Below are 26,192 nucleotides of genomic sequence, written 5' to 3'. Positions count from 1 at the left end.
TTGTATTCTAGTCACAGCTATTTGCATACCTGACATAGTGAAAATTGCATACCTGACATATTAGTGAAAATAATAGAGCAGATCTGTCACAGAAAAGCATAGCAAATGACACACACATAATTAAGTATGATTTATAAGCTGTTTTCCTTGAGGGGCCCCAAAACTTGCTCCATAATGTTTTTTGTTGTTGTTGTTGTTGTTTTTCATATACTTACATTTCATGAAACATGACATTTGGTCCTCACATTTTAGGCTAAACAAGTACATTCACACACACACATTATACAGTGGATAGGAGAATGCACACCCATGAAAATTAGCATGTCTTCGTGTCATACACTCGAAGGCAAATAAAAGCCACAGAACACAGGAAATACAAATGAAATACAAGCAGACTGTTGTTTGACCACTTTACACTGAATCACTCTCCCCATTCCTCTCTTATATCTTATTCTGACTGGCAGATCAGAAACTCTGGGTTCAAGACCACACAGTAGTTCGCAGTTTGTGGTTGTAGCTTCAGTATTTATACCACAGTGTGCAAACCATTTTAAGCTTGTTGGAGCTATGGGAAGTGTTTTAAGTTGCAACCGAAGGTAAGACTTCTGAATAGTACTAGCAGTCTCTTTAATCTCTGTTTTTGTATTTATTTACTTTTTATTACGACTTTAAATGTAATCTAAAATAACTATATTGTTTATTATGGCACTGTCAAAGCGTACCAGCTGATTGCTCCTTTTTTATGTTTCAGACATGGAAAATTGTATGTGACTTTATATAATTTACATAAATTTTTTTATCCTCAGTAAGAAGAAACGTGAAAACGCAGGTAAGCTAATTCTCCAGCTGATATATTCTGATAAAGTATGTTGCAGCTAATGCAAAGCATTAATAAGGAAGTGTCGTCTTACTTATTTTAGCATTCTTTTGACAGAGAACGCAAGCAAGCATTCAGTTTTATGTCAAAGTTCATGTGGGTCATACTAAAGGTTTCCCAGTGTGCACATCTGTAGCTGATGAATGCTATGTTAAATCGCTGTATGCAGTGAATTTTATTGTATGTTTTATTGAGCAGATAATGACCATCAGAGAGAAACAGCAGACACAAAGGTAAGAATACAAACCAGTCATAGGCCAAATGTTTTATAAGAGTTTCTTAAACTACATATTTGACTATGAAATCACTTGTTTTCTGTCTTTGCTCTCTAAATAAACGCAGTTCCACTAAAACGATACAATTACACAGTATGAATGTTGTTTTAGTTTCATGTAACTCTTAAATATGTAGTAATGATGTTCCGATTCACATACTCCTGATAACATCATGTTAAAACAGGAGGTGTTAGTTTAGATCTGATGTTAGTTTCATCACAGATATTGTTGGCTTTCAATGTCGTTCCATCTTTAAAAAAAACAGTTGATACGTTTGCTTGCCTTGCATTTTGGGGCTTTATATTGTCTGCTCTGAATGAGTCTTTTTACAGTAATATTCAAACGGTAAACATCTAGTCACACTTGTTTTTCCCGTTTCTTCAAATAATGTTCTCAATGAGACAGAAATAGAATCTAGGTAGAAAAATGTGTCAAAGCAAATTACTTTGAACTTTAAGATTTAATATTCTGCATGGTAAATACATTTAAAGTGCATCTGGACTAAACAAATAGAATTTGTTTCCCTACAATCACATAAAAATGTGTAAATTAACATATTTTAGAAAAATGCCACTTAGGTATAATAACTTAGAATATTGCCTCATTAAAGAAGACCTCTGACCTCAAGCTTTCAGCGAAGACAGTCAGAATGTTTTAATAATTTACATACTGATAATGATTTCATTCATTGTGTTGATCATTTTGTGCTGTAATTTTATAGTGTATGTGTGTGTGTGTGTGTGTATCTATATGTATATATCTTCCAGAAGCTTTTTCTATTTAAGCATTATAGTGTAATATAGCACTGGATGCCATGGTGCAGACCTCTGAAGGTGTACGTGGCAGCCTTAGCTGCTTACCCTGCTCTTCTGGGTGGTCAGTCTTTGGGAAGACAACCACTTGTCATTGGTTTCCTCTGTGGCTCCCTGAGGCTGAGGCCAGTACAATGCACTAAGGTACCCACATGAGACTTGGCAGTGTTTCTGGAGGGCTTGTGCAATGCCCCTTTGAACCCATAGAAGAAGTTTCAGTCAAGTTTCTCACGCTCAAGACTATTTTTCTTCTCACTATTTCCTCATTTAATCCTTGTGCACTGTTCGATTTCTGTGTTCACCCTTTATGGAGCGAGTCAAATTGACCCTAATTGGATTCAATACAATTCCTCAAAAATCACACTATGAAAAACAACAAAGATTCAGGTATAAACTGTAAACTTTTAATATCAACATTTGTCAAATATTCCAAGAAAAAAATATATCTGAAGATATGATTTAATGAAAATGTTTTTTAAACATTTTTTAAAACGGTTTTGTTTGGACAAAATTTTAAAATAAAGAGTATGCTGACTTGCTTTGCATATACATTTTTTAACTTTTTTTTCTTATTAGAACATCATAACTGAACAATGTAGCTGTATAAATGAAAATATTGACTTTTCCTAAGTTGGCTGTTTTGTAAACTCATTTCATAAAGTCAAGAAGTTACTTCTGACATGATGAGCACACATCAAGTGTGTGCTTTCTGCATATGAATTTCTTGCACTTCACACACATGGTGCTGATTTTGCTGTCGCGCTTGGATGGGCACACCTCACATCTCTTCCATTTTTTCCTATCATCTGTGTTCACTCCTTCATTTTCTGTGGGTCTGACTTCAGATCCACCTGCTTGCACTGACTCAACCAAAGTTGCAGCCGCTGGTGATCGAGGTGGGCAGAAGCGTCTCTGGATCTCAGGTGTGATGAGAGCTTTTCCCAGTTCCTCCAGGAACAATCGACGTTTGTTCAATTTGCCCTCATTGCTGTTATGGTGTGAGAGAGGACCCAAAAGCGAAATGACAGTCAATAGATTCTTTAATAAAAGGTAAATGAGGCAGCCACCAGTAGGGTAAAAAAACAGAAATCTTCTTGACAAAAAAATCACAATGAAAACAGCCAAAAAATAAGGCCAGTAATCAGCAACGGAGAATTATTCTTGGAAACAAACTTAGGCAGAGTTCAACGAAGACGCTCGGGCACAGATGGTGGCAGGCCTCTGGTCACACAGGAGCATACACAGAAGAAGCACAGCAGTAGTTCTATCCAGCGCAGCACTGATACAGAGCAGAACATTAGACTAAACAGTAGACTAAAAGAAGAGGGCGGAAAAGGATAGAAAGAGCCAGGCTCATAAGAATTGCAGGTTTGGTTGATCTCACGCCACAGGACGAAGGCATTATATGCTGACACGTCCAAGATGTTGTAGAAGACCACCAGAGGCCAACGGACAGTCCTGCACTGGCAGCTGTAGGCTGATGTGACTTTGACCAAATTGTCAACCCCTCCTTTTGTGGAATTATAGTCCAGTATCATTTCTGGCCTCAGGTCCTCTCTTGCACTCAGTGATGCATCTCTGTGCATTGTACTCATCACAAGGACATTCTTGTTTATTTTGGGGCAGTAGGAAACTACTGTTGCATTTTCAGAGAAAGCAAATTTTGACGAATCCACGTTTCTGCCTTCTGTGTGTTAGGTGGGAGATAGAGGACCAAAAGGCGAGATTCCCATTCACAGTCTTTTAATGAAAAAATTAGAAACAGTCAAAGAATAAACATAAATCCACTCCGGAGACAGAGGTATCAGTTAAAACAGAAATCTTGGCTCGTAAGCCCTGAGCATTAACAAAAGGTGGCAGAGAAACTAGTTACTGAGATTCGGGATGAGCAGCAGCCGCGCCAGGTGCAGTGGAGGATCCCTATAGAGGGTACTGTGAGAGGCGAAGCCCGCAGAGAAAGTGGGTACTGTAGGCTGGATACCGCGTCCGTTCAGGACCACAGCGTCTAAGTTGGTAGAGCACAGTAAGGAGCGTGAAGGAGAAAAGATTCCAGATAAACCACACAGGACAAGACAGAACAACACTTGACACATCAGGTAAGAGATGCGTCTTCAGCATTGATAGCTAGGAATAAACTGACAAAAGGGGCAGAGAAAGCGGTGGTAGAAATAGCAGGAAGAATCAGGGAAAAGGGGAAACAGGTGAAAGGATTGGGTAAGTGGGAACAGCTGGGACTAATGAAGTTAAAGTGATGGTGTAGAGAAAGAGTGTGTAGGATGACCACAAGAGGTGGACAGAGAAAGGAGGAACCCGGATCATGACACTATGTTCAGAATATCTCTGTGTAGCTCAGGTTTGTTTTTTTTCACTGTTCAAATCAAAGTCAGCTTTCGCTTGAGTAGCTGGACACCAAGGTTGTACGATGTAGAGAAGTTGTCAGAGGTTATGCAGTGACCTTGCAGCCCTTCACTCATTTGTAGAGCCACACGCATCCCCTGGTTTCTCTCAGGTTCTCCACCTGATGTCTTGCCTGTGTAAATCTGCATTTCCCAGGCATAGCTGGACTTGGAATCACAGGCTGCCCATACTTTGATGCCATATCTGGCTGGCTTTTTTGGAATGTATTGGCGAAAAGGACAGCGTCCTCTGAATGGTACAAGGCATTCATCCACTGTAATGTGTGGCCCAGGGTTGTAAAGACGAGGCAGAATTTCTTCTCATTTATACCACACATCTCTGATAGCTGCTAATTTGTCCCTCTCACGTCGACTGGGTCTGGTTTCACGGTCATCAAAACGAATGACCCGAGAAATGATGTGGAATCTGTCCTGAGAAATTGTGAATGGAGAACGTGTCCAGGTTACATATGTAACAATGGTTCCCATGAGGGAATTAAATGCTGCATCTCTTTGCCATACTCCCTGCATCCCTGCAGGCGCTACTTCATCGAAGCTAACTTGCGCTCTGCCGGATTCACTTTTATACTTCCTTGTTCCTCACCTCACCCTGCTCATGACATCTCACGCTTCATTGGACTGATTTTACACATGCTTCAGAATGCGGTCACGCAAGGGCATTCCCAGAGTGTTTCTCGAAGCAGCGTCTCGTTCCCTCTGGGAACTATTGGTCTAAAATAAATGAGTATACAGATAACCAAGCAATTAATAAATGTCTATGATTCATATTTGAAATGATGGTAGAATGTATATTCTATATTTTATTTTTATTATTAGTCATCAATTTTTTATTTATGTAAAATTTTATATTTGATGTTTTTTTATTTGTTTAAAATAATAACATTTTGTAAAAAATATAGCAAAGGCAATTTATTATTATTAAAATTGGTCTAATTTCAGTCTGTATAGAAAGACTGATAACCCATTAGTTAGTTAGTTGGTCAAACTAGTCCTTAAATCAGTCTTATTAACGTAGTGCCTGTGTTTATGCAATTTGCCTTGAATCTTTAACCACAAGGCTACACCACCCTGATTTCAATCTGCCTCTTTACGTTATGCAACATTATGAAAAATGCCTATACAACAAACAACAAAATTAATGCATTATTGTTTTTTATGCCAGTTTAAAGACTTTCTTGGCATAATTCACATGCTCATGTTTTCTGTCTGGCCCACAGGCACAAGATGTCCTCTATGCCTCCATTGACCACAATAACATCAGTCCAAACAGACCTGTTCGAGACGTGGATGACAATGATTGTGATTATTCTGTTGTAATGCTCCCTCAAAACACAAAAGACTCAGCCAAGAACAAAAGCACTGAAGACTGTTCAGATGATTATGTACTCATGGGCTGAGCACTGAGATGATCCTGGCTGAAATTTGCACATTCAGCTGGAATGGACACCTGAGATACATAGGCACATCTTTAACAGCTTGTTACCTTTGTATAGGTTCCAATGATATTCAGCTTTTTTTTTTAATTGTATTTATTTGTTTTTCTTTTACTTTCTTTTTAATAATTATTTAATTTCAAGTCTGTTTTTGTTACTTTATGTTTATAGCATGAAGTTAAATATGCTAAAGACTTGATATTTTGAAGCATAATAAGTAATACAACCTTCATCTACATGCACAGTGAATAAAAGTGGAATTAAGTCTGTCTTGCTGTATGTGTCTTTATATAAATTATAATAGTGATTTGATAAAAGAAACTCAAGAGAGATAAAAAAAAATTTCAGTGAAGACTAAACCCTAAAGAATAGTAATCAGTTGGTGACTAAATATAGTGTCATTTAGAAGAGTTACACGTGTTTGATAAGAGGAATTACTAATTTACATTGTTGTATAAAACATAGATAAATTGTCATTATATTTTACTCAGTTCAAGGATGCATCTAGCCAGAAACATACTAAGATGAAACAGCACAGTATTTACCATGGTCAGCCTACTGTATTTTAATCCTTCATGTAAAAACAAAAATTTGCTGAAAATTGACTCACCCTCAGGCCACTCAAGATGTATATGAGTTTATTTCTTCTTCAAATTTGGAGAAATATGTAATTACATTACTTGCTCACCATGAACCTCTGTAGTGAATGTTTGCCATCAGAATGAGAGTCCAAACAGCTTATAATATTATTATCTTAACTTATCTTATCTTAACTTAACTTATCTTATCTTATCTTATATTATATTATATTATATTATATTATATTATACATCACAAGTAACCCACACAACTTCAGTCCATCAGGTAATTTTGTGTGAAATGAAAAGCTGTATGTTTGTAATAATCAACCACATGATTAAGATAAACCTTCACTTCTGGCTTTAAGTCCTCTATTCATAATATTATTTTCTCCAGTGAAAAAGTCACCTCAGAAGAGAAATCAGAAGAGAAATATTCACAGATCAACCACCTTTTACAAGCAAAATAGTGCAAAACAGTTGTAAACAAATATGTGGGTGGATTTTTCATGTTATAATGGATGATGGACATATGTATGTAACCTTGATCTTGGTTATGTATGTAACCTTGGTTCCCTGAATAACATGCTGCGATGGCTTCATCGCTATGGGAAAACCTACAGTGTGACGAATGTCTGAAGCTCTTATACCATCACAGCAAATCTTTGGCCAATAGCACTTAGCACCACTCCGAGCATACATTACTTATAGTCCGGCGTGCCATTTCATCAGATTTTCCACATGACAAAGGAAGCGCTATCGAAGGTACAGAAAAGCTAGAATTGCAGCATCTTGTTCCCTATTCAGGGAACCAAGGTTACATAAGTAATCGAGATGTTCCCTTTCGTAGATTCACTGCAATGCTGCGATTGCAACATTGCTATGGGAATGCTATACATACAATAACATCTAAGGAACCTAACATAGCTGGAAGACCGGGGAAAGAGACCTGGGAGCCAAGAGCTTGAATGAATGTGTGAGGAGAGGACTAACCTGCCAGAGCATAGACATCTCCCATCGAAGGCCCTTTAAGAGAGCCTGAGAAGAAGCCATCGATCTCGTAGAATTAGCATCACGCGCCTCATAGGCTAGAGATATTCACTATCTGACCCCACAAAGTAGGGGAGAAAGCTTCCAACTACTTGCTGAAAGTGAAACGGAGTCGAAGCAGCCTTAGGGTTAACTAGGCCTAGGCAGCAGTAAGACTTAACCAGCCTCGGCAAAGTCCATACAAGAGGAGCTGACAGAGCCTGCAGATTCTCAGTCCTCTAAGAGAAGATGGGATTACAAAAAAAAAAAAAAAAAAAAACAGCTTAAGGTTCAAAGTTGTCTGACAGTCTTTAATGGCTCAAATGGATGGCCTGCCTGGCATTCCAAGTGAATAAAAAGTCACAAAAAGGAATCTGTGCCAAAAAGGATACTGCTTGGTAGCATGAAACGCTCAACAATGCACAAATTATGTATGTTGCAGTCACATAATGCAGCCAGTCATGTGAAGTGAGTGTTGGTAGCAAAAGCGCTGCATCAATCACATGAAGTAGGCTGACCATGGTGTGAATTAATAGCTTGCCATAAGAGATACTTTTACACTTGAACTCATTCACACAGTAACTCAGCTCAGTGCATCTCATTTAGAATAAGAAGAATAATGATTAGTTATGCCTGAAGTACCAAAAACTATGTTGCACAACAAATGTGTGTTGCAAAACTCACAGAGCATGGAGCCAGCTCATAGCACAGAGTCCACAACTTGTTCAAACTCAAAGCAGCAGTGGAGCTGAAAGAATAATTATTATTAGCTGGCCAGTTTGGTAGCATGAAGTGCCAAAAACCATAGTGCATGGCAAATGTGAGCTGTGGAGTCTGTGCCTAAAAACAGTCACATGAAGAAGAGTTGGAAGTGTAAGCACCAAATTAATGTACGTGCCTTAATTAATGCAGTGTATGAGTAGAAGGAGACCGGAAAAACCCTGCTCAGCCCGAGTCACTTTACTTGTGAGCTCGACTACTGATTTGTTTCAGCTAAAAACAGCAGCAGAGCTGAAAGAAAATTTAAGCTTGGCAGACTAATGCTTGGTAGCATGAAGAGCCAAGACACTAATGCATGACAGCATCTGCTAAAGGACTCTTAAAACCATAAGCTCACTCTACAGCCCAAGCCTATAAGAATATATAGGCTGTCTATAAGAATGCACTTATCTGTGAGCTCATCTACGTATTTGTCTCATCTTGACGCAGCAGCGGAACTGAAAGAAATAGTTGGGCAATTAATGCTTGGTAAAGCGCCAAAATCATATTGCACAACAAACATCTGCTGTAGGACTCCACAAAGTCTGCATCTAGAAACAGTACACGAACAAGTGTTGGAAGCATCAGCACCAAATTAAATGAACTTGTCGGCATTAGTACAGTCCAGCAGGTAATGTTAGAGAGAGAAGAGATAAAAACCGAGTGCCAGAGGCTGCTGTAGAGTATGCATCATCTAATCCGCAGCTGAAAGAATCCATTTAGAGCTTCCGGAGCAGGAATCAGATTTGACCAAACCACCGGACTCACGAGGCGCTCTTCTGATGAATGCACACGGTCCAGAGAAGAGAGTGAGAGAGAAGGGGATTAATTCCATTCTCTCACTCTCTGTACACTCAGGCTCAATGCTGTCACCCCAAGCGTCAAACTCTTGTGGCACCTCAGCAACCGCAGAACTGGAACAGTTGGAGTTGAACGGACATCTCTCCTTTCTCAGAAAGAGAGTGAGCACAGAGTGCAACTTACAAACACAGACATCATGGATACAACAATAGATAAAGGTAAACTCATTGTGTCCACGTTAGAGGAGTAAACTGCTGAATATAAATAGATGGCTTAGAACACAAGAATCTCTTTCCAACGGGCAACAGAGGATTCGCTTCCTGAAGGAATTAATATATATATATATATATATATATATATATATATATATATATATATATGTATATATATATATATATATATATATATGTATATATATATACACACACATATACATATATGAGCATTCGTGATCTATGCTCGGCGTGATGCTAAGTGCTATTGACCAATGAATTGGCTTGATGGTATAAGGGCTTCAGACATTTGTCACACCAGAGGTGTTCCCATAGCAATGATGCCACCGCAGCATTGAAGTGAACCTATTAAAGGCAATAACAGTTTAAAGTTAAAACTCCTAGATGATGGATTTTTTTTTTTTACAAACATGCAGCTTTTCACTTCATAAGATGTTAACCGATGAACTGGAGCCCATCAATGTTTTTACTCAGCTGTTTGAATTCTCATTCTGAGGGTGACTATTCATATGGTGTTTCAATGAGACTTTGCTACCAAAAAACCAACCACTAGAGGGAGCATTATGGTTTTCATGTTGGATGCTATGGAGATTGTGATCGTAGAGGTTTATCGCAGAACAAAGGTAAAGAGCTTTGAGATCTAAATTTGGATCAAATAAAAAATGACACTGTAATAATGCTTGGGGAATCCCAATGCAAAAAAAAAAAAAAAGTTGATGACATCCCACCAGTTTCAGTTTCTGCGGGAGTATCTGTGTGATATCTGAGGGCGTACCTGATCTTTTTTTTCCAGTGACAAGAAATCAGATAGGTGTATGGTTACCCCTAAGTTTCCACATCGTTCCTCTAAACACTGTGAGATTTCTTCTAAGGGGACAAATGACTGAGATGTTTTTACTCAAAGGGTCTGTATCTCCATTGCTTGATCACAAATTACACGCATGGTTACTCTTTTTATAATAAGCAGCCACACAACACAGTCTCCCAGAGGAGGTGGATCTGTTTGAAGCAGGAACAATTCAAATACTCCTTATTTAACACTGACCATTTGTGACTGTTGAGAAGGGCCTGTTTGTACAGATACAATAAATGCTGGTATCAAACACTACTAATATGTGAGAAAGCTGAGAGTAGTTCATTTAACCCTCTGGTATTGTTTGGTCATTTTTGACGGAAAGAAAATGGGTTTTTAATATTTAAAAATCATACCTTAATCAGAATGATACGAAACTTGATGACTTTGTGATCACACACACATAAAAAAATTTCAATTTGATATACCTATACATATGATATACATATACCATTCTGAAAAGTACAATAAGTTTATTTACATACTTTTAATTATGTGCAATTTAAATAGGTGTTTTACACTTTGGGTCTGCTTAGTATTTATCATTAAAACCATTGTCTGAAGTTGATTTTTGATTCACTCTGATATAAATCTGTACAAATTTGATTTGATCAAATGATTAATATCTAACCAAGTTCTTTCTCTACAAATCTACTTATTAGTGATATCGCTGACGCTGAAGATGTCCCAGTTATTCCTCATTACATACTAAGACAAATGTTCCTATGTCATCACCTTTCATCTTTTGACTCTGTGTGACTTTTGCTCCTCAGTCAGGCGCTGTTTGCTTTGGGGATGCTCTCCTCAGATGACTATTTTCCACTAGTATTGTTTTTCATGTGTAATTTTGACCACAGACATATCTTTGCCCTCAGTTCTTTTCTGGTATCCTGTTTCATCATGAAAAGCGAGTGTCTCTCTCTCAAGCGTTGAAGAGTTCAGCTGAAGAGTTGTAGATAGAATTGACTCTCTGTATGTAACTTGCATAGGGTTCCACCTCTTCAACATCAACGGGCTTAATACACACAGACATATGCTTCAGTGAGCCTTACAAAACACTTTTACAATGGATACACACAGAATCAATCAAAATGACACCCTATAGAGTGAATAATGGAGTTTGGTGTAGTATAAAATCAGGGTTTGAAAGAGACTTCTTACCTGGACTGGTCTGTCTTCAGCTGGTGTTGAGGTTTTGGATTTGCAGCAAAGCATCTTCAATGCACTAAAAAGACAATACAAAGACAAACAGATCTCAATTAGATATTCGTCTATTAATTAATCATCATACTTTGCAAAGTAATTCAGCTCAACAACGGTGAATCAAGGGAGTAAAAGATCCCACCTTAAGTCATAAATCTTTCTGCGTAGTTTGTAAACCACAGCCAGGGCTACAAGAACAAAACAAGCAGAGCCAACTGATATGGCAATATTTTTCCATGGAGATGGGGGATCTGAGTTTTGAGAACCTGAAAAGAGAGAGTATTTGTTTACTTTGTTATAATCAGTTTTCAATATTGTGAAAACTGATTCCTTTTAAAAAAAAAACACACACAAAAAATACAAAAACTTCTCAAATCATGTGTTGTGTAAAATCCCTTGATTTCTATTTTATATATATATTATTTACATAGATTTATTTTCTTTACACATTGCATCTTCTCATATTTCATATCAAACCCTTCACTGACACGGTTGCCTCCATGTTAAATAAGTCCACTGACTTTTGATTACTTTTAGGGGGGAATTTCTGGTCATTGTTGTGAACTGATGCCTCAACTGAGAGACAGTCTATGTGTAAACATTTGTATAAATTACGTTAATAATAAATATGGAAGAGTTTTAGAGGTCTGTTATTATTTCACTCACTTTTTTTTAGAAAATCAGTTCTTTTAAAAATGCAATCACTATTTTTATGATGAATTTACATGATATAAAAAAACATGTATTAGAAAAGCACCAATATAAATGACAAAGCTATGGTTAAAAAAAATTATAATAACAAAAGCAAAAGCTTATCTAGGAAATCTGATTTATAAAAATCAACCCCATGAGACATAGAAGCACATGTAGCTGAAGAAACATGAATTCACTACTGACCCACTTATTAAATCAATTCTCATTTCCTTTTCATGTAATGTGTGCTCACCTGTAAGATGAAGTGTGCTCTTGTGCTGCACAGAGCCGGACTTAGACGTGTATGTGGCCACACAGGTGAGCTCACTAATGTTGAGATTTTCCGGCAGATATACTTTATTCTCCAACATAAAAAACCTGCCAAGCTTCTTGACAGAACTGATGTTGGAGAAAAAGTTCACGGCAGGTTCCCAATGAAGAGTGGGTGCTTTCATTTTATATTTGGAATTACAGACAGCAGTCCTTTGATTGTTTTCACTGTCCTGCTTGGTTGAAACATTGGTAACTAAAACAAAAATGAACATTAATTTAGTTGACCAGTATGATATCAGTATAATACAGTGTGGTATGGTTTCACTGTTAGCTCTAAATACTATCTCTCTCTGTTTGTGTGTGTGTGTGTGTGTGTGTGTGTGTGCGCGTGTTAATGACTTTAAGCCATCAGTAGTTCACTGAAACACTGAGAGACATCAATGAGCCTATCAATGAAAAAAAAGTCAGATAATTACACCTAACCTGTTCTGTAAACTACAAACATTTTCACAGCATTTTCAATAGTTTTACTGTAAATTGTGTTTGTACTCACCGCTTACAGTCACATTTAGTGCATAGCTTCCTCCTTTATATGATAAATCACAAAAGTAAAGCCCTTCATCTTCAACTGAAATCTTGGGAATGAATAGAGAAACTCCATCTGAGGTGTTTTCCAGCTTCTTTCCATCATTGCATGTGTCGTCCAGCTTGGGTGACACACCAACTCTACATTTTCTGTCTTGCAGGCTGATGTTCCAGATTATATAAATTAATTCCTTCCATTTGGCAGCAGTGAGATTGCCACACCGTAAAGTCACATCGCTGCCTGAAATAAAGATCTGCTCTTGGAAATCTAAAAAAAAAAAAAAAAAAAACATTTGATTACATATTGGAATAGAGTAAAAATTCAGTTTACTCAAAGTAAAGCTAACAAACAAAAAAATATATATAAACTAAAGTATTATCCACATATACAGTAATTCAAATAAAATAAAATGTGGATATTATAATAATAGGTGTGACACATTTTTTCTCTATACACTAAACTTATCTAGTCATGCCAGACTAGTTTTATCTTTTGGTGTGTCATTTCCTTCTACAGTATAACCCTAAAATAGTTACAACATACACAGCGCTATTCTGGCGAGAGATGTAACACAGTTGGTACTTTTCATCGATACAGTTTACAAAACAAAGTTATTCTGGTAAGACTTTACAAAGAAGATTCATTAGTTCATGTTAATTAATGCAATGACTAATACAAACCAACAATGAGCATTACATTTGTTACAGTATTTATTCATCTTTGTTAATATTGATATGAACCAAGATTAATAATTGCTTTACAAGTATTTTTCATTGTTAGTTCATGTTAACTGATATTAACAAATTGAACCTTATTATATAATGTCACCATTATTTTTTTAAAGCATTAGAAGCACAACCCCCTTTTTTGATAACCATGTTAGATGGGTTTTTATCTCCACATGAAAAGCAGTTAGTTTAAAATATCTAATGTCTGTAAAATGGTTATTTTAGAAACTTCTAAAAAGTATGGCAGATAATGACTGGACAAGGTAAAGTGCTTACTTTCACTGACTATTGGTTAATAAATATATATTTTATTGATATTGAATATTTTATAATAGTTTCTCTTCTTATTTTGTATCCTATACATGAAAAATGGCAGTGTATTTGCATAAATATATAAATAAAAGTGTATGTTGTCTGACCTGTCAGTTTTTCAAGTGCAGAATCTTTATGATGTGATCCAGTGTCTTGTTCTCCTACAGGACAGTTAGTGGCACAGCGGGTTAGTAACAGGTTAATGTGAGGCTCAGCACATGGAAACACAATCATTCACTCCAGTAAGATTTACAGTTCATTTCCATTACACCAAATTCAGTGTAAGATATTAAAGGTTTAGTAGTAGCCTCCATTACATTTATTGGTCATGTTTCTTGTTAGTGTTAGTCAGAGGTGTACAGTTTTGCCCAAAGATGAGACAATGATTTGTTTTCATTATTGTAGCACAAGATGAACGAGGCCTGATTCTGAAGAAAATGGAGTATGAACACCTGGCCTACATCAACGGCTGCCATCCCGTACCACCTTAAACAGCATTATTGTCAACACTCACATCACAAATATCATAAACTGCGCTCGTGCTACATTTACAGTTCCTTTTCAGACACATCTGTCAGCCTCAAAAACCTCAACAACTCATCTCCCCCCTAAGAATCCCCCCAGAGAGGAAGAGCGCTTCGTCATGGCATCTCCTCTCGAAATAGCAACAAACACAGATTGAAAAAAAACACAAAACCATCACATGCCCGTGAGAAAACAGGATTCTCATCCACCATAAATATCCTTGCAAGTATAAAAATAGAATTTCCTCAAATAAGTGACAGTTACTAAGCCATATTTACTTGACACTTTCAGTACTTTGACTGACTGATTTAAACAAAGCGAGATTTTAACCATAAAGCAAATACACAAAAAATACTTTTTAGATCTCTTTTAAATGTTTGATATTCCATTAGAAATAGACAATAGACAAAAAGTATTGATACCAGTCAAAGATGATGTAAGATCAGAAGGCCAAATCACCCACGTACCGGTGTAGTAAAGTAGACTAAAGAGTATCTTTAGAGTGCTAAATAGTACTAACGAGAATTTAATTAAAAAAAAATGTAAACTCACCTCTTGTCTGACTTCTTGCAATAAAGATACTTAGGAGGACGACCACCGTCAATGTCCAGCTGTTCGCCATCGCTACAGATCTTCACTCAGACTTCTCTTCTCTCACCTTTAAATGTCCTTTATCTCTATACTCACGGGTTATGCGGACGTCAAATTTTTTTTTTTTTTTTTTGGAAATGTCATGTATTCTTTTTCCGTACTATGAATTTAGATTTAGACTGACTTTATCCAAGTCTTGAGGAGAAAGTAACTCATGCCGATTTGTGGAGTTTCAAATGTTTTTCACAACTGCTTATCTCTCTATCAGACTTTACCTATTCTCTTTCACTTGCCTGAGTTCTCCTCCTTTTGTTTCCTTCAGCAGTGTGACGCTGTTGTACACTCCTCCATTTTTTTTAAATTTCATATCTTCTCCCACATGAAAATGCTGACTTCCTGTCTTGTTAACCACGGGTGTCATGTGAGAGCATTTTCTTAGTGCAAGAAGATTGCAGTTTGGCAGTGTGTGATGTGTTGATGGCGATATTTGTAGGTTCATTTTACTGTTTTATATAGCTGACAGAATGATGAGACTAATGTGACCTTATTACCAAAATCTGCAAATATGTGATTGAGGCTGTTTTGATCGTTTCTATTCATTCTTTACTACAGTATGTTAGAAAAATGTCAAGTAGGGGATCACCAGAAAGACTCTTGCACAAAATAAATTATTATAAAAGGTTGATCAGGAAAGGTGTTTTTTTTTTTTGATAATGACAGTCTGGCTATACATCATTTGGCTAATTATTGCAGCTACAGCTTAAATAATAAATAACAAAAATACTATTTAGAGGTGTAGGACTGATTTTTGGTTTCAATTATTTTACTGTCATACTGTCACCTTTGCTATGTCCACCCATTGACAGACCAATGACAGCAGGCTACGAGAGCTGTGTGGAGTTCCGATCATAAGTATATTGGAATTTTTGGAACTACTTGAGCTTTTGGATGTGTTGAAATATATGTGACCACCAGGCCAGCTGTGAAATGTCTTATAAAAAAAAAAAAAACCTATGAGAACGAGGTGAAAATTACCAATAGTTCTCCGCTAAATTATTAATCTCTGAACATTGCTTCTGTAATATGGGCAGTTATCAATTATTAAATCTGGAATAATTATTGTATCATTTTTTAATATAATTATTCACATGGATTAACCCTAGAAAACCCACTGCTTTTCCTTCAGATATAATGTCAGTCAGTCGTTTTATGTGGATATATGCATACATTGATTCATTTATGATGATTAAGTGGAGGGCAACAGCTGTTTCATTACCGATTTGAACATTTTGTGTTCGACTCACACGAAAGGGGGGTGAAAAGCGACAATCATATGCAAATGTCAGAGACAGAAGAAAGACGGCTTTAGATTATTTAACAGATTGCAGAAAGAATAATAGCTCAATTGAACAACAAAAACAATCAGCTTAGCAATGACAGTATTAAACATGGTTTTATGTGCATTTGTGTCTCTCACCATTCCTTGTTCTTTTTGAGGTTTTATGTTTCTGAAAAAAAATATGTACAGAAGTCATCCAAGGCCATTTTTACAACTTTATCCTTTTGAGATGTATAAGCGCCAACAGCACCTATTTATTGCAAGAGACATTAAAATAGTGCCAACATTGAAATGTCCAGTTTACTTTGCATAAAATCCTTTGATTGCTCAATAAAGCATTCAGTGCTCCAGAGACCAATGTCATAAATCACGAAAACAAAAAGCTAATGTAAATGTATTAAAGGCATAGTTCACCGAAAAAAAAGGTATTGGGTCTTCATTACTCACACTCATATTGCTCCAAACTTGTTTGACTTTATTTATTGTGTGGAATACAAGAGAAAATATTTTGGCAGTTTATGCCCAAGCAATTACAGTCAATGGGGTCCAAAACAACACTGGAATAAAATATGTATATTATTTCCAGAAATATTTTCAAATTCCCACACTAAAAATATTAATATACTGTGGATCAAATAAAGAGAGTGTGGTATTTTACTAATTTTAGTATTTTTTTATATCTCGGCTGATTTTAGCCAATTCTCAAGTTAAGGCGTATAATTATGTAACTGAATATAAGTTGCTGGACAATTCTTGCATGCTAGATGAGGTTAGGGAAAAGAGCACAGTCAGTTCATTGTTGTGCAGATGTGCATTGTTCAGACAGATGCAGTCACACAGGATGTGGTAAGCCATGCCCCCCTCCAATCACATAGATATTAGCCGTTGTCAGATCAAATGTGTGTTTGCGTGGTAAGATGTCTTATGAAATGCTACAGATTAGAAAAAGCATACACTCTTTGCTATCTGCAACGCAATCAGAAATGACCTTTTTCTGCTGACATATAACAAAACCTTCACCTTCCTCTCACACAAACACCAGTTCTTGACAGTTCTTTGTTTACCTCTCCGCTGACTTTACGACATTAATTCTAAAAAGAGCTCGAACCAAACAGCTCAAAGATGATTTGATCTCGTGAGGCCAGTACGTCTTATGCTTACACAATTGAAAATATTCCACTTATTATTAGTGAGGTTATTATTAGCTTGAGTATGAGTTGGCAGCAGCTGGCTGAGGAAGTTCAAATGGGAATCATTTTAAAGGAAAATAATGTGTGACCAACAGGCCACTTTATTGTGGTTTTCTGCATCTCAGATATGAACGAAGTACTGTAGTCTTCTAGAGGCTTCTGTGCGGTTGTTTTTAGTTTGAAGTTGGTTTTGATTGCCACACAAGATATAATGGAAAATTACAAATCAAAACGCATAATCAAAACAGTGATCAGTTACTAAAAGAACCGTTTGTTATGACTTTTCACACAGCGCCTAAGCCTAAGGTTATAGTCATTCTAAAGCCCTTTTTATAAAGAGGATAGCTCCAGTTCCAGTTCTGGATTCTGATTGGTTGAGCTGTGTTCAAAGTCATTGTAAATTACTCTACAAACGTATACCTTTGACCTCATTACATCAGTATTGCTGCAGCTCCATGCACTATTTATTTCAGCATTTGGCTTTTTGGTCAAAATATTATTTTGTTATGTCTTTCTTTCTTTAATTGTGCTTATAGATGAGTTCATGTATGCCGTAAACTGGTCTGGGAGAAATTATGAGAGTATAAGTTGATGTATGTGTGTGAGGAAATATCAAATATTGTTTAAAGATGTAAAAAATTATAAAATGAAAAATAACAGCTCGTGATAACAGTTCCAGTGTCTGGTCTCATTTGAGCTCCATCAGATAAGGCATGTTACAGTAACATTGTAGTACCGTTTTCTGCTGTGTTCCTCCAATCTGTCCCTGCAGGGCCAATGCACTGCAGAGTTTAGCTCCAACCCTGATCAAACTCGCCTAACTGTAATTTTCTAATGATCCCGAAGACATGAATTAGCTTGCTCAGGTGTGTTTGATAACGGTTAGAGCCAAAAAGAAAGCATTAATGATTCCTCATTTTTAAAAAGTAACATATTAATACATACGTTGCCTTTAATATATGTATTGTGTGGTAATTAGGAATGTAATGAATCAATCAACTCACGATGCGATACAATTCACAATACTGGTTTCACAATATGAATTCCTCACATTTAAGACAAATTATAAATGAAAAGGTGTTCTTTTGTTATTTCTTAGACAAAATGGTGTATATTTCTTTGTGAATTTGAAATATGTCAAATAGCAAAAATAAATTGAAATGTGAAAACAAATCAAATAAATCAAAATAATAAATAAATAAATAATAATAATTAAATTAAAAATAAACATTTATTTATACCAGCATGTCCACATATTCCAGCAGAAAATGCACCTTGTACAGAAAATGCATTTGAAGCAAAAGCACAATGGCCTGACTTTAACTCTGTGAAATTATGAACTGTGAAACTACATAAAAGCAGACAGACTGCAAATTCACTTTCACACATATCGTAGCACTTATGGATAGCAGCGATATAGCGCTTCCGTGGTTACTGGCTGTAAACAGCAATATGCATTAAACATAGGTGAGATGCATCTAAACTTTTCTGAAAGCAGTCAGTTTCCCTCAGAGATACTGTACATTCATACAAACACCAGCCCTAAATGTATCGCGATTCGTTTAACATCTCAACAAGACTTGAATCATCACATCCCTTGTTTCAGTTATATAATATGTATAGGCCTAGGTGCTAACAATGGCCCCTAGCTTTTCTAAATTCACTGTAAACTATTGCTTCTTGGGACATTTCTTTATTATAAAACCAAAATTTTCAGTCTTTGATTCTGATTGGTAGAGCAGTGGCGCAAGAATATTTTTGTAATGAGATCAAAGGTGTATTATTATAATTTACAATAGCTTTGAATGCAGCTCAACCAATCAGAACCGGAACTATGTATTTTATAAGGAAGGTTACACTCCTGTGATTTAGAAGCAGGGTTATGAAACCTGCTTTGAAGCAGGGTTAGCCCCGTGTTTGCCATCTAAACCCCACAGTAAGGTTCCTAACGTGTACAGTCTGCAAAATTAAGAGGATGCGCAAGTCATTATATAAGCAGGTTGTTTGTTGCATTCGTCCAACCAAAGTCACTAACACTGACACTGCAAATATGCAAATAAGAACGTTAACATACCATGTGAAACATCATATTATAAATACCCATAATTAACTGTTATCCCCACATAAATTATAAGCAGAGTGAAATGAAAAGATAGATAACAGATAATAGTTAATAATAATAATAGATAATAGTGTTCCTGTGGCTCAGTGGTAGAGAATTGCGTTAGCAGCGCAAGGTTGTGGGTTTGATTCCCAGGGAACACGTTAGGTAAAAACTGTTAGCCTGAATGCACTGTAAGTTGCTTTGGATAAAAGCGTCTGCAAAATGTATAAACTTAACATAATAGATAATCTAAAATACCATTTCCTACTGTAACCTGCTGTCGAATATAAAGAGTACATGGAGGTTCAACTTATTTTTTAATGAATAGTAAACAGCTCAGATTATTCAATCCAAGGACAATTTGATGAGATTTTTATTTTTCCTTTTATTGAACTTTGATCAACTGTGCATATTTAAATATGGGACATTTGAACACAGATTTGGATATCTTGGCAAATCTTAGTAGTCAGTTTTGGAAACATGGGAAATATTTTGAAGCAGGAGGATGAATTCCAACATATGGTGCATTAATATGTTTTATTATATGCAATATTAGGTGTTGTATAAAAATGTGTGTTGGTAACTGTGCTGTGTTTCTCTCTGTAAAAAAAACAACACCCACACAAACACATTTTTATGTGTGCAAACTTTAGAACACAAGCCACAAACAAACAATTCACTAAAACGATACTGTGAAGGCTGTGTCATTTACGGCAAATCGGATCATCTGCGACGAAATGCAGTGTAATGGGGGAGTATAAGGTACTTTCGGTTGTCACCACCTCTCTGCTTCTAACACAAGAACAGAAAAAGTGCCGCCATTAGAGTTAACACTGCTCTGCCAAAAGTGCCTGGAAGCACTTGACATCTAACCTAACCACATGCTGTTAAAAAACCCACAAGTTTATTGTTCTCACAGTGATTATTCTGACATTGTGCCATAATAATAAGTCAATGAGTTTGTTTGTGTTAACAAACACAAAGGCGGTCTCAACAATGTCACAAACTGTACTCTGCCATGAATAATTTAAACAACTAACACATTACAGTAAACAGAAGCTTCAAGTCTCTCAACTACATGACATACTACCGGAGTAATAAAAGTTTCCTCTTGAATCAAGATATATAGCCTCTGTTAGCAACTTCAGTATGATTCAGACAGCGTGATTTAATACTCATTCGCAGAAGTTTAACTTCAGGATGTGTCAGAAAAACAGGGTCAAATCCAGAAAATGGTCCAAATTAGAAACCAAATCCAACCAATAGCAAAAGTCAAGAGTAATGAAGCTAAAGTGAAGGAAATAAGACCAGAATTTCAGAGAACGTCAAAAATGTACAAAACTATATAATACACAAGCTATTTTGCGAAGAGGAACTACGCTGTTTTCTGTGAATGTGAGAGGATTCTAATTCATTAGGGGGCATTCATGACTATCATGCTGATAGTATTTAAAATACTGCCTTATTTGTATATTATTGTAAATTTGTAACATATTATGTGTGTTCTGTACTTACTGCTTATTGTACTTCTGGTTAGATGCTAACTGCATTCTGTTGCCCTGTACCCTACATGTGCAATGACAATAAAGTTGAATCTAATCTAATCTAATCTAATGGTTAGAGAGTCGGGCTTGTAACCCAAAGGTTGCGTGTTCGAGTCGGTGGGGGAGTGAATGACCAGTGATCTTTTCCATCTTCAATACCACGACTGAGGTGAGACCCTTGAGCAAGACACCACCCACCGAACCCCAAACAGCAATATAGCTGCCCACTGATCCAGGTGTGTGTTCACTACTGTGTGTGTGTGTGTGTGTGTGTGTGTGTGTGTGTGTGTGTGTGTGTGTGTGTGTGTGTGTGTGTGTGTGTGTGTGTGTGTGTGTGTGTGCACTTGGATGGGTTAAATGCATGGGTCACCATTTGGCCACATATCACTTCACTTTTCACTTTATTAGTCTCTTTAAGTAAAAGCTAATTACGAGCTCAATATGTTTTTGCGACCTCTGTTGACAAGAAACGTGCGCTGCAAGCTCTGATTCGTATATATATATATGTGTGTGTGTGCTTATATTGAGATATCGCCCCTCCGTGGTCATTCTAAGGGGGCAACAATCATCTCTAAAAATGAGAGTTTTAGGATGTCATCCTGTAATATAATTGCACAATATTTTATATTTAAACACTAAAATACTGTTCAAGGACTATGTGCATGATTCTGCCACAGGCACAAGGCTGCTGAACAACTGTATCCACTGAACAACTGTAGAAATGTGAAGTTGCTAATAGTATGTTAATTACAAAAATCCCAAAATGACATTCTGAACTCTCCTTTTAGTTCATGAATCTTCATAAACTCTTGTGATCATCTTCAAAAGGAGATGTTCCCTAACAGAAAAAATGTCATCGCTTAACTACATTATATAATTTATAATAAAATATGTAAACTTGACTGGAACATTACAAGAAAAATGCACGTTTTTGACATATAACAACTAAAAAATAACCAACATCCATTACAAATAGCATATATTGTCAATGTCTCAAATACTTGGACAGATTTTTTAATATATAATTAAAAACCTTAATTAACTTTTCAAATAAATATAATAATCGGAAGAAAACTAGTTTGTCTAACTAGCAGTTAAGCAAGTTATCGGTCTTTTCAGATTCAAATTCAATCAATCTACGTTTTTATGTAACTGGCTTAAAAAAAAAATAATACTAATTATGACCAGTCTTTCAGAAAATTAGGTGTCTAACTTTTAAGACTAGTCTAAGCAGTGTAACTTACCACAGTACTTTGCCACAGTTTACCTACCAGCATCTCTGTGCATGAGACAAAATACAGCCGGCCTTCAAAATTATATATACATACACGAGTTTGCATTAAGCTTTAATTAATTACGAATAAATAAATAATAATAAAAAAAAATATTAAGAGCGGGAAAAAAAACACGTTTTGGACGGGTTTGTTTTGCACGTGCTCTAGTGGTGAGATGGCGCTAGTGACGTGGTCAGATGTTTATGGTATCCATTCCATGGTAACCATTGCCCTAATCGCTGACGAATAAAACACAAACTGCAGAAGTGAGCGTCTCTGTGACACGAACATTTCACAATAAAATTGAGTTTAGTAGGGGATTCAGACCACACAGGACTTTTTGTCATAAACATAACTATTTGTATGGCGAGTTATAAATACGTTACACAGTATCATTGTTTCAACCTATTTGACAAGACACGAGTATATAGTTTTCCACTGCGAGCTTCAGTTTGTTGAGCTCAGACTGTCTTGTGACTGGCCACAGAGAAATAGATCAGGCCAAAAGAGGATTTGCAGTGTATGACACATGTCGTTACATATATTTGGCTGAATTGCGAAACAGTTTACAGTTTAGCATACTTTCAAAAATAGTAGGCTACTTGTTACATAATTTAGCCTGCTTCAAAAAAAGAATAAAAAAATCCATAATGACTTCTGCTGTCTTTAAAATGGTGTATTGCTGTATTTACTGTCAAGCATTTATGTTCAACTAAAATACATTTCCATATTTTAAATATGCACACTTGTTTGCAATGTGTTTAAATATATATATGTAATTTCATATTTTTAATGATGAAGTTGCAATTTAGAACATTTAAAACATAACTTTATAATATCGAAAAACACACTACTAAAAGTCAAGTAGTTTGTGCTTTTAGTATGTCAGTCAACACAGAAAATAAATCATAACAAAAGATTATTAAAACAACAAATGATGAACTATGAAAACCTTCCGAACTCAAAGCGTCTTTCCAAGAAAATTTAAGTATGCTTTTATTGAAAGTAAACTGGAGAAATATTTGGTTCTGTGCTTCTAATATAAGTGCACCAAGAGAGTAGACACTTGTGTTTTGTCTCTAACAGCAGAAGCTATGTTCCGCTGTAAATCTGTATTTTCAGCATCATTACTCAAGTCTTCAGTCACACGATCCTTCAGAAATCATTTAATATGATGAGATGTGATGCACAAGAAACATCTTATTTTGATCAATGTTCACAATGGCTCTGCCGCTTAATATTTTTGTGGAAACCATACCCATTTCTTTTTTTTTTTTAGGATTCTTTTATGAATAGAAAATTCAAAAGAACAGTATTCATTTTAGATAGAAATCTTTTGTAGCATTATAAATGTCTTTACTGTCACTTTGGATCATTTTAACAAACCCTTGATGAATATGTAAATTTAATTAAAACATGTCTCCAAAAAAGGACTGATCCCAAATTTTTGAATTATAGTGTGTGCTGTATTTTCGTATGAATCAATTATCTTTTATATTTTTGTGTCTGTGTAAGGGTTGTGTCACAGATTCAAATGCTAAACCTTCTTACCTTTCTTATCTTTGTTTGCTTCTGTCTCTGCACTGTTTGTCTCAGATCTGACCTTCTTTCTGCTTCAGATGGAGATGAAAAGCGTGGGAGTTCAGACTGATTATCGAGAGAGTGAGACGCAGACAGACCCCTTCACTCCAGGCTGTGCGGTTCATCTTGGGACCCGCAACCCCAGCACACACAGACGGAGGGATGATCGAGAGGGTGAGAATGAAGAGAGTTTGGGAGACAACTCTGCCCCTGCAGAAAGACCTCTCTCAGCTGGACAAGAGGAGAAGGATGATGGAGGAGATGGAGAGGAAGGAGATAGAGAAGTGAGCACTGCCTATTGGAATAGCTTACCAAGAACTGTTATTATTGTGGTGAAAAAATTCATTTAACATTGCTTCTGTATGCCTATATATGCATGTGTTTTCTTAGAATTGCTGTGTGGGTTCAGAAGGGCGACACCTGGGGGGGAAATAGATGTCTGAGAATGACCTGAGAGGGTCATTGGGCCATATAGTGAGGGGACAATGCCTGAGGATGACCTGAGGGGGTCACCTAAGTCCTAAATGTGTAAGAAACAAACCACAGAGAGTGTGTTTTATGTTATCCATGGAAATTTAAAGCTGCTAAGACTTTGTAACCTTGATGCAGCAGAGGGATATAAGGTGGAGGACTGCCCTCCCATCTCGTCGCACTCTGCAGGAACTCAGTGTTACTGTATGACTGTCTGACCTTCTTTGCAAAGAATAAAAGCGATCTTTTTGATTATAACTGAGAGTGAGTCTGTCTCTTATGCTGATGAGAGTTGATTTAATTTTGCCACAACAATTTGGTGTCAGAAAGTGGGATTCCTTGGATGTGTCTTCTGGACCTGTGAGCGGATGGTGACTGGCCATTCCTGAACAATAGAAGTTCAGCCCTAACCCTGATTAGATTTGAGGGAGAAAGGGACCGATCACCGAGGCCCAGAGGGGACACCACTGGAATCAGAAAAGAACCTGGGTGGCAACAGTACTCTTGGGTAAGAGACAGATCATAATCTTCTAAAATTTGGGTTTTTAGAAATAAGAATTGGAATGAAATTAGAAAGGGACGAACCATAGCGGTGGGTCCTTCTCTGTTGGAGGCACAATCAGGGGGATTCCAGGGGAATTTGATTGTGAGAATACTGCGGCACAGTTAATACATTTCTAGAGGGGAATTGAAACTGCTGCAACAGGCATGATCGGAAATTGAGATCAAAACGATCCAGAAATTTCGAAGCGATAAGTTGAGATCACACGCAAGCAGTTAACATATTTCTAAAAGGGGAAATGAGACTGTGCAGGTATTGCCTCTCCGACTTGGGCAGGGGAAGTCGGATCTGTTAGAGACGTCTGACAGATTATAGGCGTGCTGAAGGAATAGGCACAGAGAAGGAAACCAGGGAATATGGGAAAGTCTCAGAGCAAGCTCGTTGAATATGATACACCGGTGTTTAGGCAAATGAAAAAAAGTGTATGGCCAAAAATGCATGCTAGATATGGGGAAATTAATCAAATTCCATGGTTTTCCAAAAGATGGAACGTTGAGTGTTAAGAAATTAAAAGCTGTAAAGGAATCAGTAGAAGAGGGAAGCGAGAGACAAAAAGGGTGTTGTGCGAGACATGTGTGAGAAACGTGAACGAACTGTGAATTGTTGGATAGTGGAAGTAGATAGGAGAGAAAGGAGAGCGATGCAGAAAGAATTAGCAAGTAGAAAGGAGGAAAAGAAAGTTGAGGAATGTGAAGAAAGTGTAAATGCCTCACATAAACCTACTAACCGCTCTGATGTTTGTGTTTCTAAACATGTACCTCCGCCTTATACACACTTTCCCGTGGTCGAGCTGAAAGCCGTGAAACTGGACCCTGACCTCGACTGCTCTCCGACGAGAAGACCAACAGCACCGTGGCCAGATCCAGAATGGAGACAAGAAACAGAGGAAGAACCAGAAATCATTCCTGAAACCCCCAATGAAGAAATTGAAGAGGAAATAGTGCGCAGAGCACCCCCGACAGAGAAAATAAAAACAAGTCAAACAGTGAAAGAAGAAAATGTGAGTATAACAGCTCCAATGATTGAAGTTTTAGGCCCTGATGGGCCTATTATGGTCTTTAGACTGTGGACTATAACGGACATGAAAGAAGCGATGGCTCACTTGCCGAGCCCTAACGAAGCAGGTGATACATTTTCTACCAAATTAGT

The 26,192-nt window shown here is 36.8% G+C and overlaps 2 protein-coding genes and 1 long non-coding RNA gene across 4 annotated transcripts in view; 2 read left to right on the top strand and 1 right to left on the bottom strand.

The window, feature by feature from the left end:
- LOC132152732 (serine/threonine-protein kinase SIK2-like) overlaps window positions 1-26,192 on the top strand; it is a 364,451-nt gene that overhangs the window by 177,575 nt on the left and 160,684 nt on the right. The gene's annotated exons all lie outside the window — the stretch shown is intronic.
- LOC132152390 (uncharacterized) lies at window positions 1,051-6,083 on the top strand. Its single transcript, XR_009436500.1, has 2 exons — window positions 1,051-1,110; window positions 5,599-6,083. It is a non-coding gene; the product is annotated as an uncharacterized LOC132152390 (long non-coding RNA).
- Window positions 10,521-15,346, bottom strand: LOC132152730 (cell surface glycoprotein CD200 receptor 1-like). Of its 2 annotated transcripts, XM_059561578.1 has the most exons (7): window positions 14,940-15,346; window positions 13,970-14,023; window positions 12,790-13,089; window positions 12,217-12,489; window positions 11,413-11,536; window positions 11,229-11,292; window positions 10,521-11,082 (listed from the first exon to the last, which is right to left on the bottom strand). In XM_059561578.1, the coding sequence occupies exons 1-7, from the start codon at window positions 15,007-15,009 to the stop codon at window positions 10,990-10,992; spliced, it is 978 nt and encodes a 325-aa protein (XP_059417561.1). In that variant the 5' UTR covers window positions 15,010-15,346; the 3' UTR covers window positions 10,521-10,989. The 2 variants fall into 2 exon arrangements, with proteins under 2 accessions (XP_059417561.1, XP_059417562.1); XM_059561579.1 differs by lacking the exon at window positions 13,970-14,023 and having other exon boundaries at window positions 14,940-15,344.

This window comes from Carassius carassius, chromosome 11 (assembly GCF_963082965.1).
Source record: "Carassius carassius chromosome 11, fCarCar2.1, whole genome shotgun sequence".
Taxonomy (NCBI): domain Eukaryota; kingdom Metazoa; phylum Chordata; class Actinopteri; order Cypriniformes; family Cyprinidae; genus Carassius; species Carassius carassius.
The sequence above is the reverse complement of the archived record's forward strand: the minus strand, read 5'-3'. Positions and strand labels throughout refer to the sequence as shown.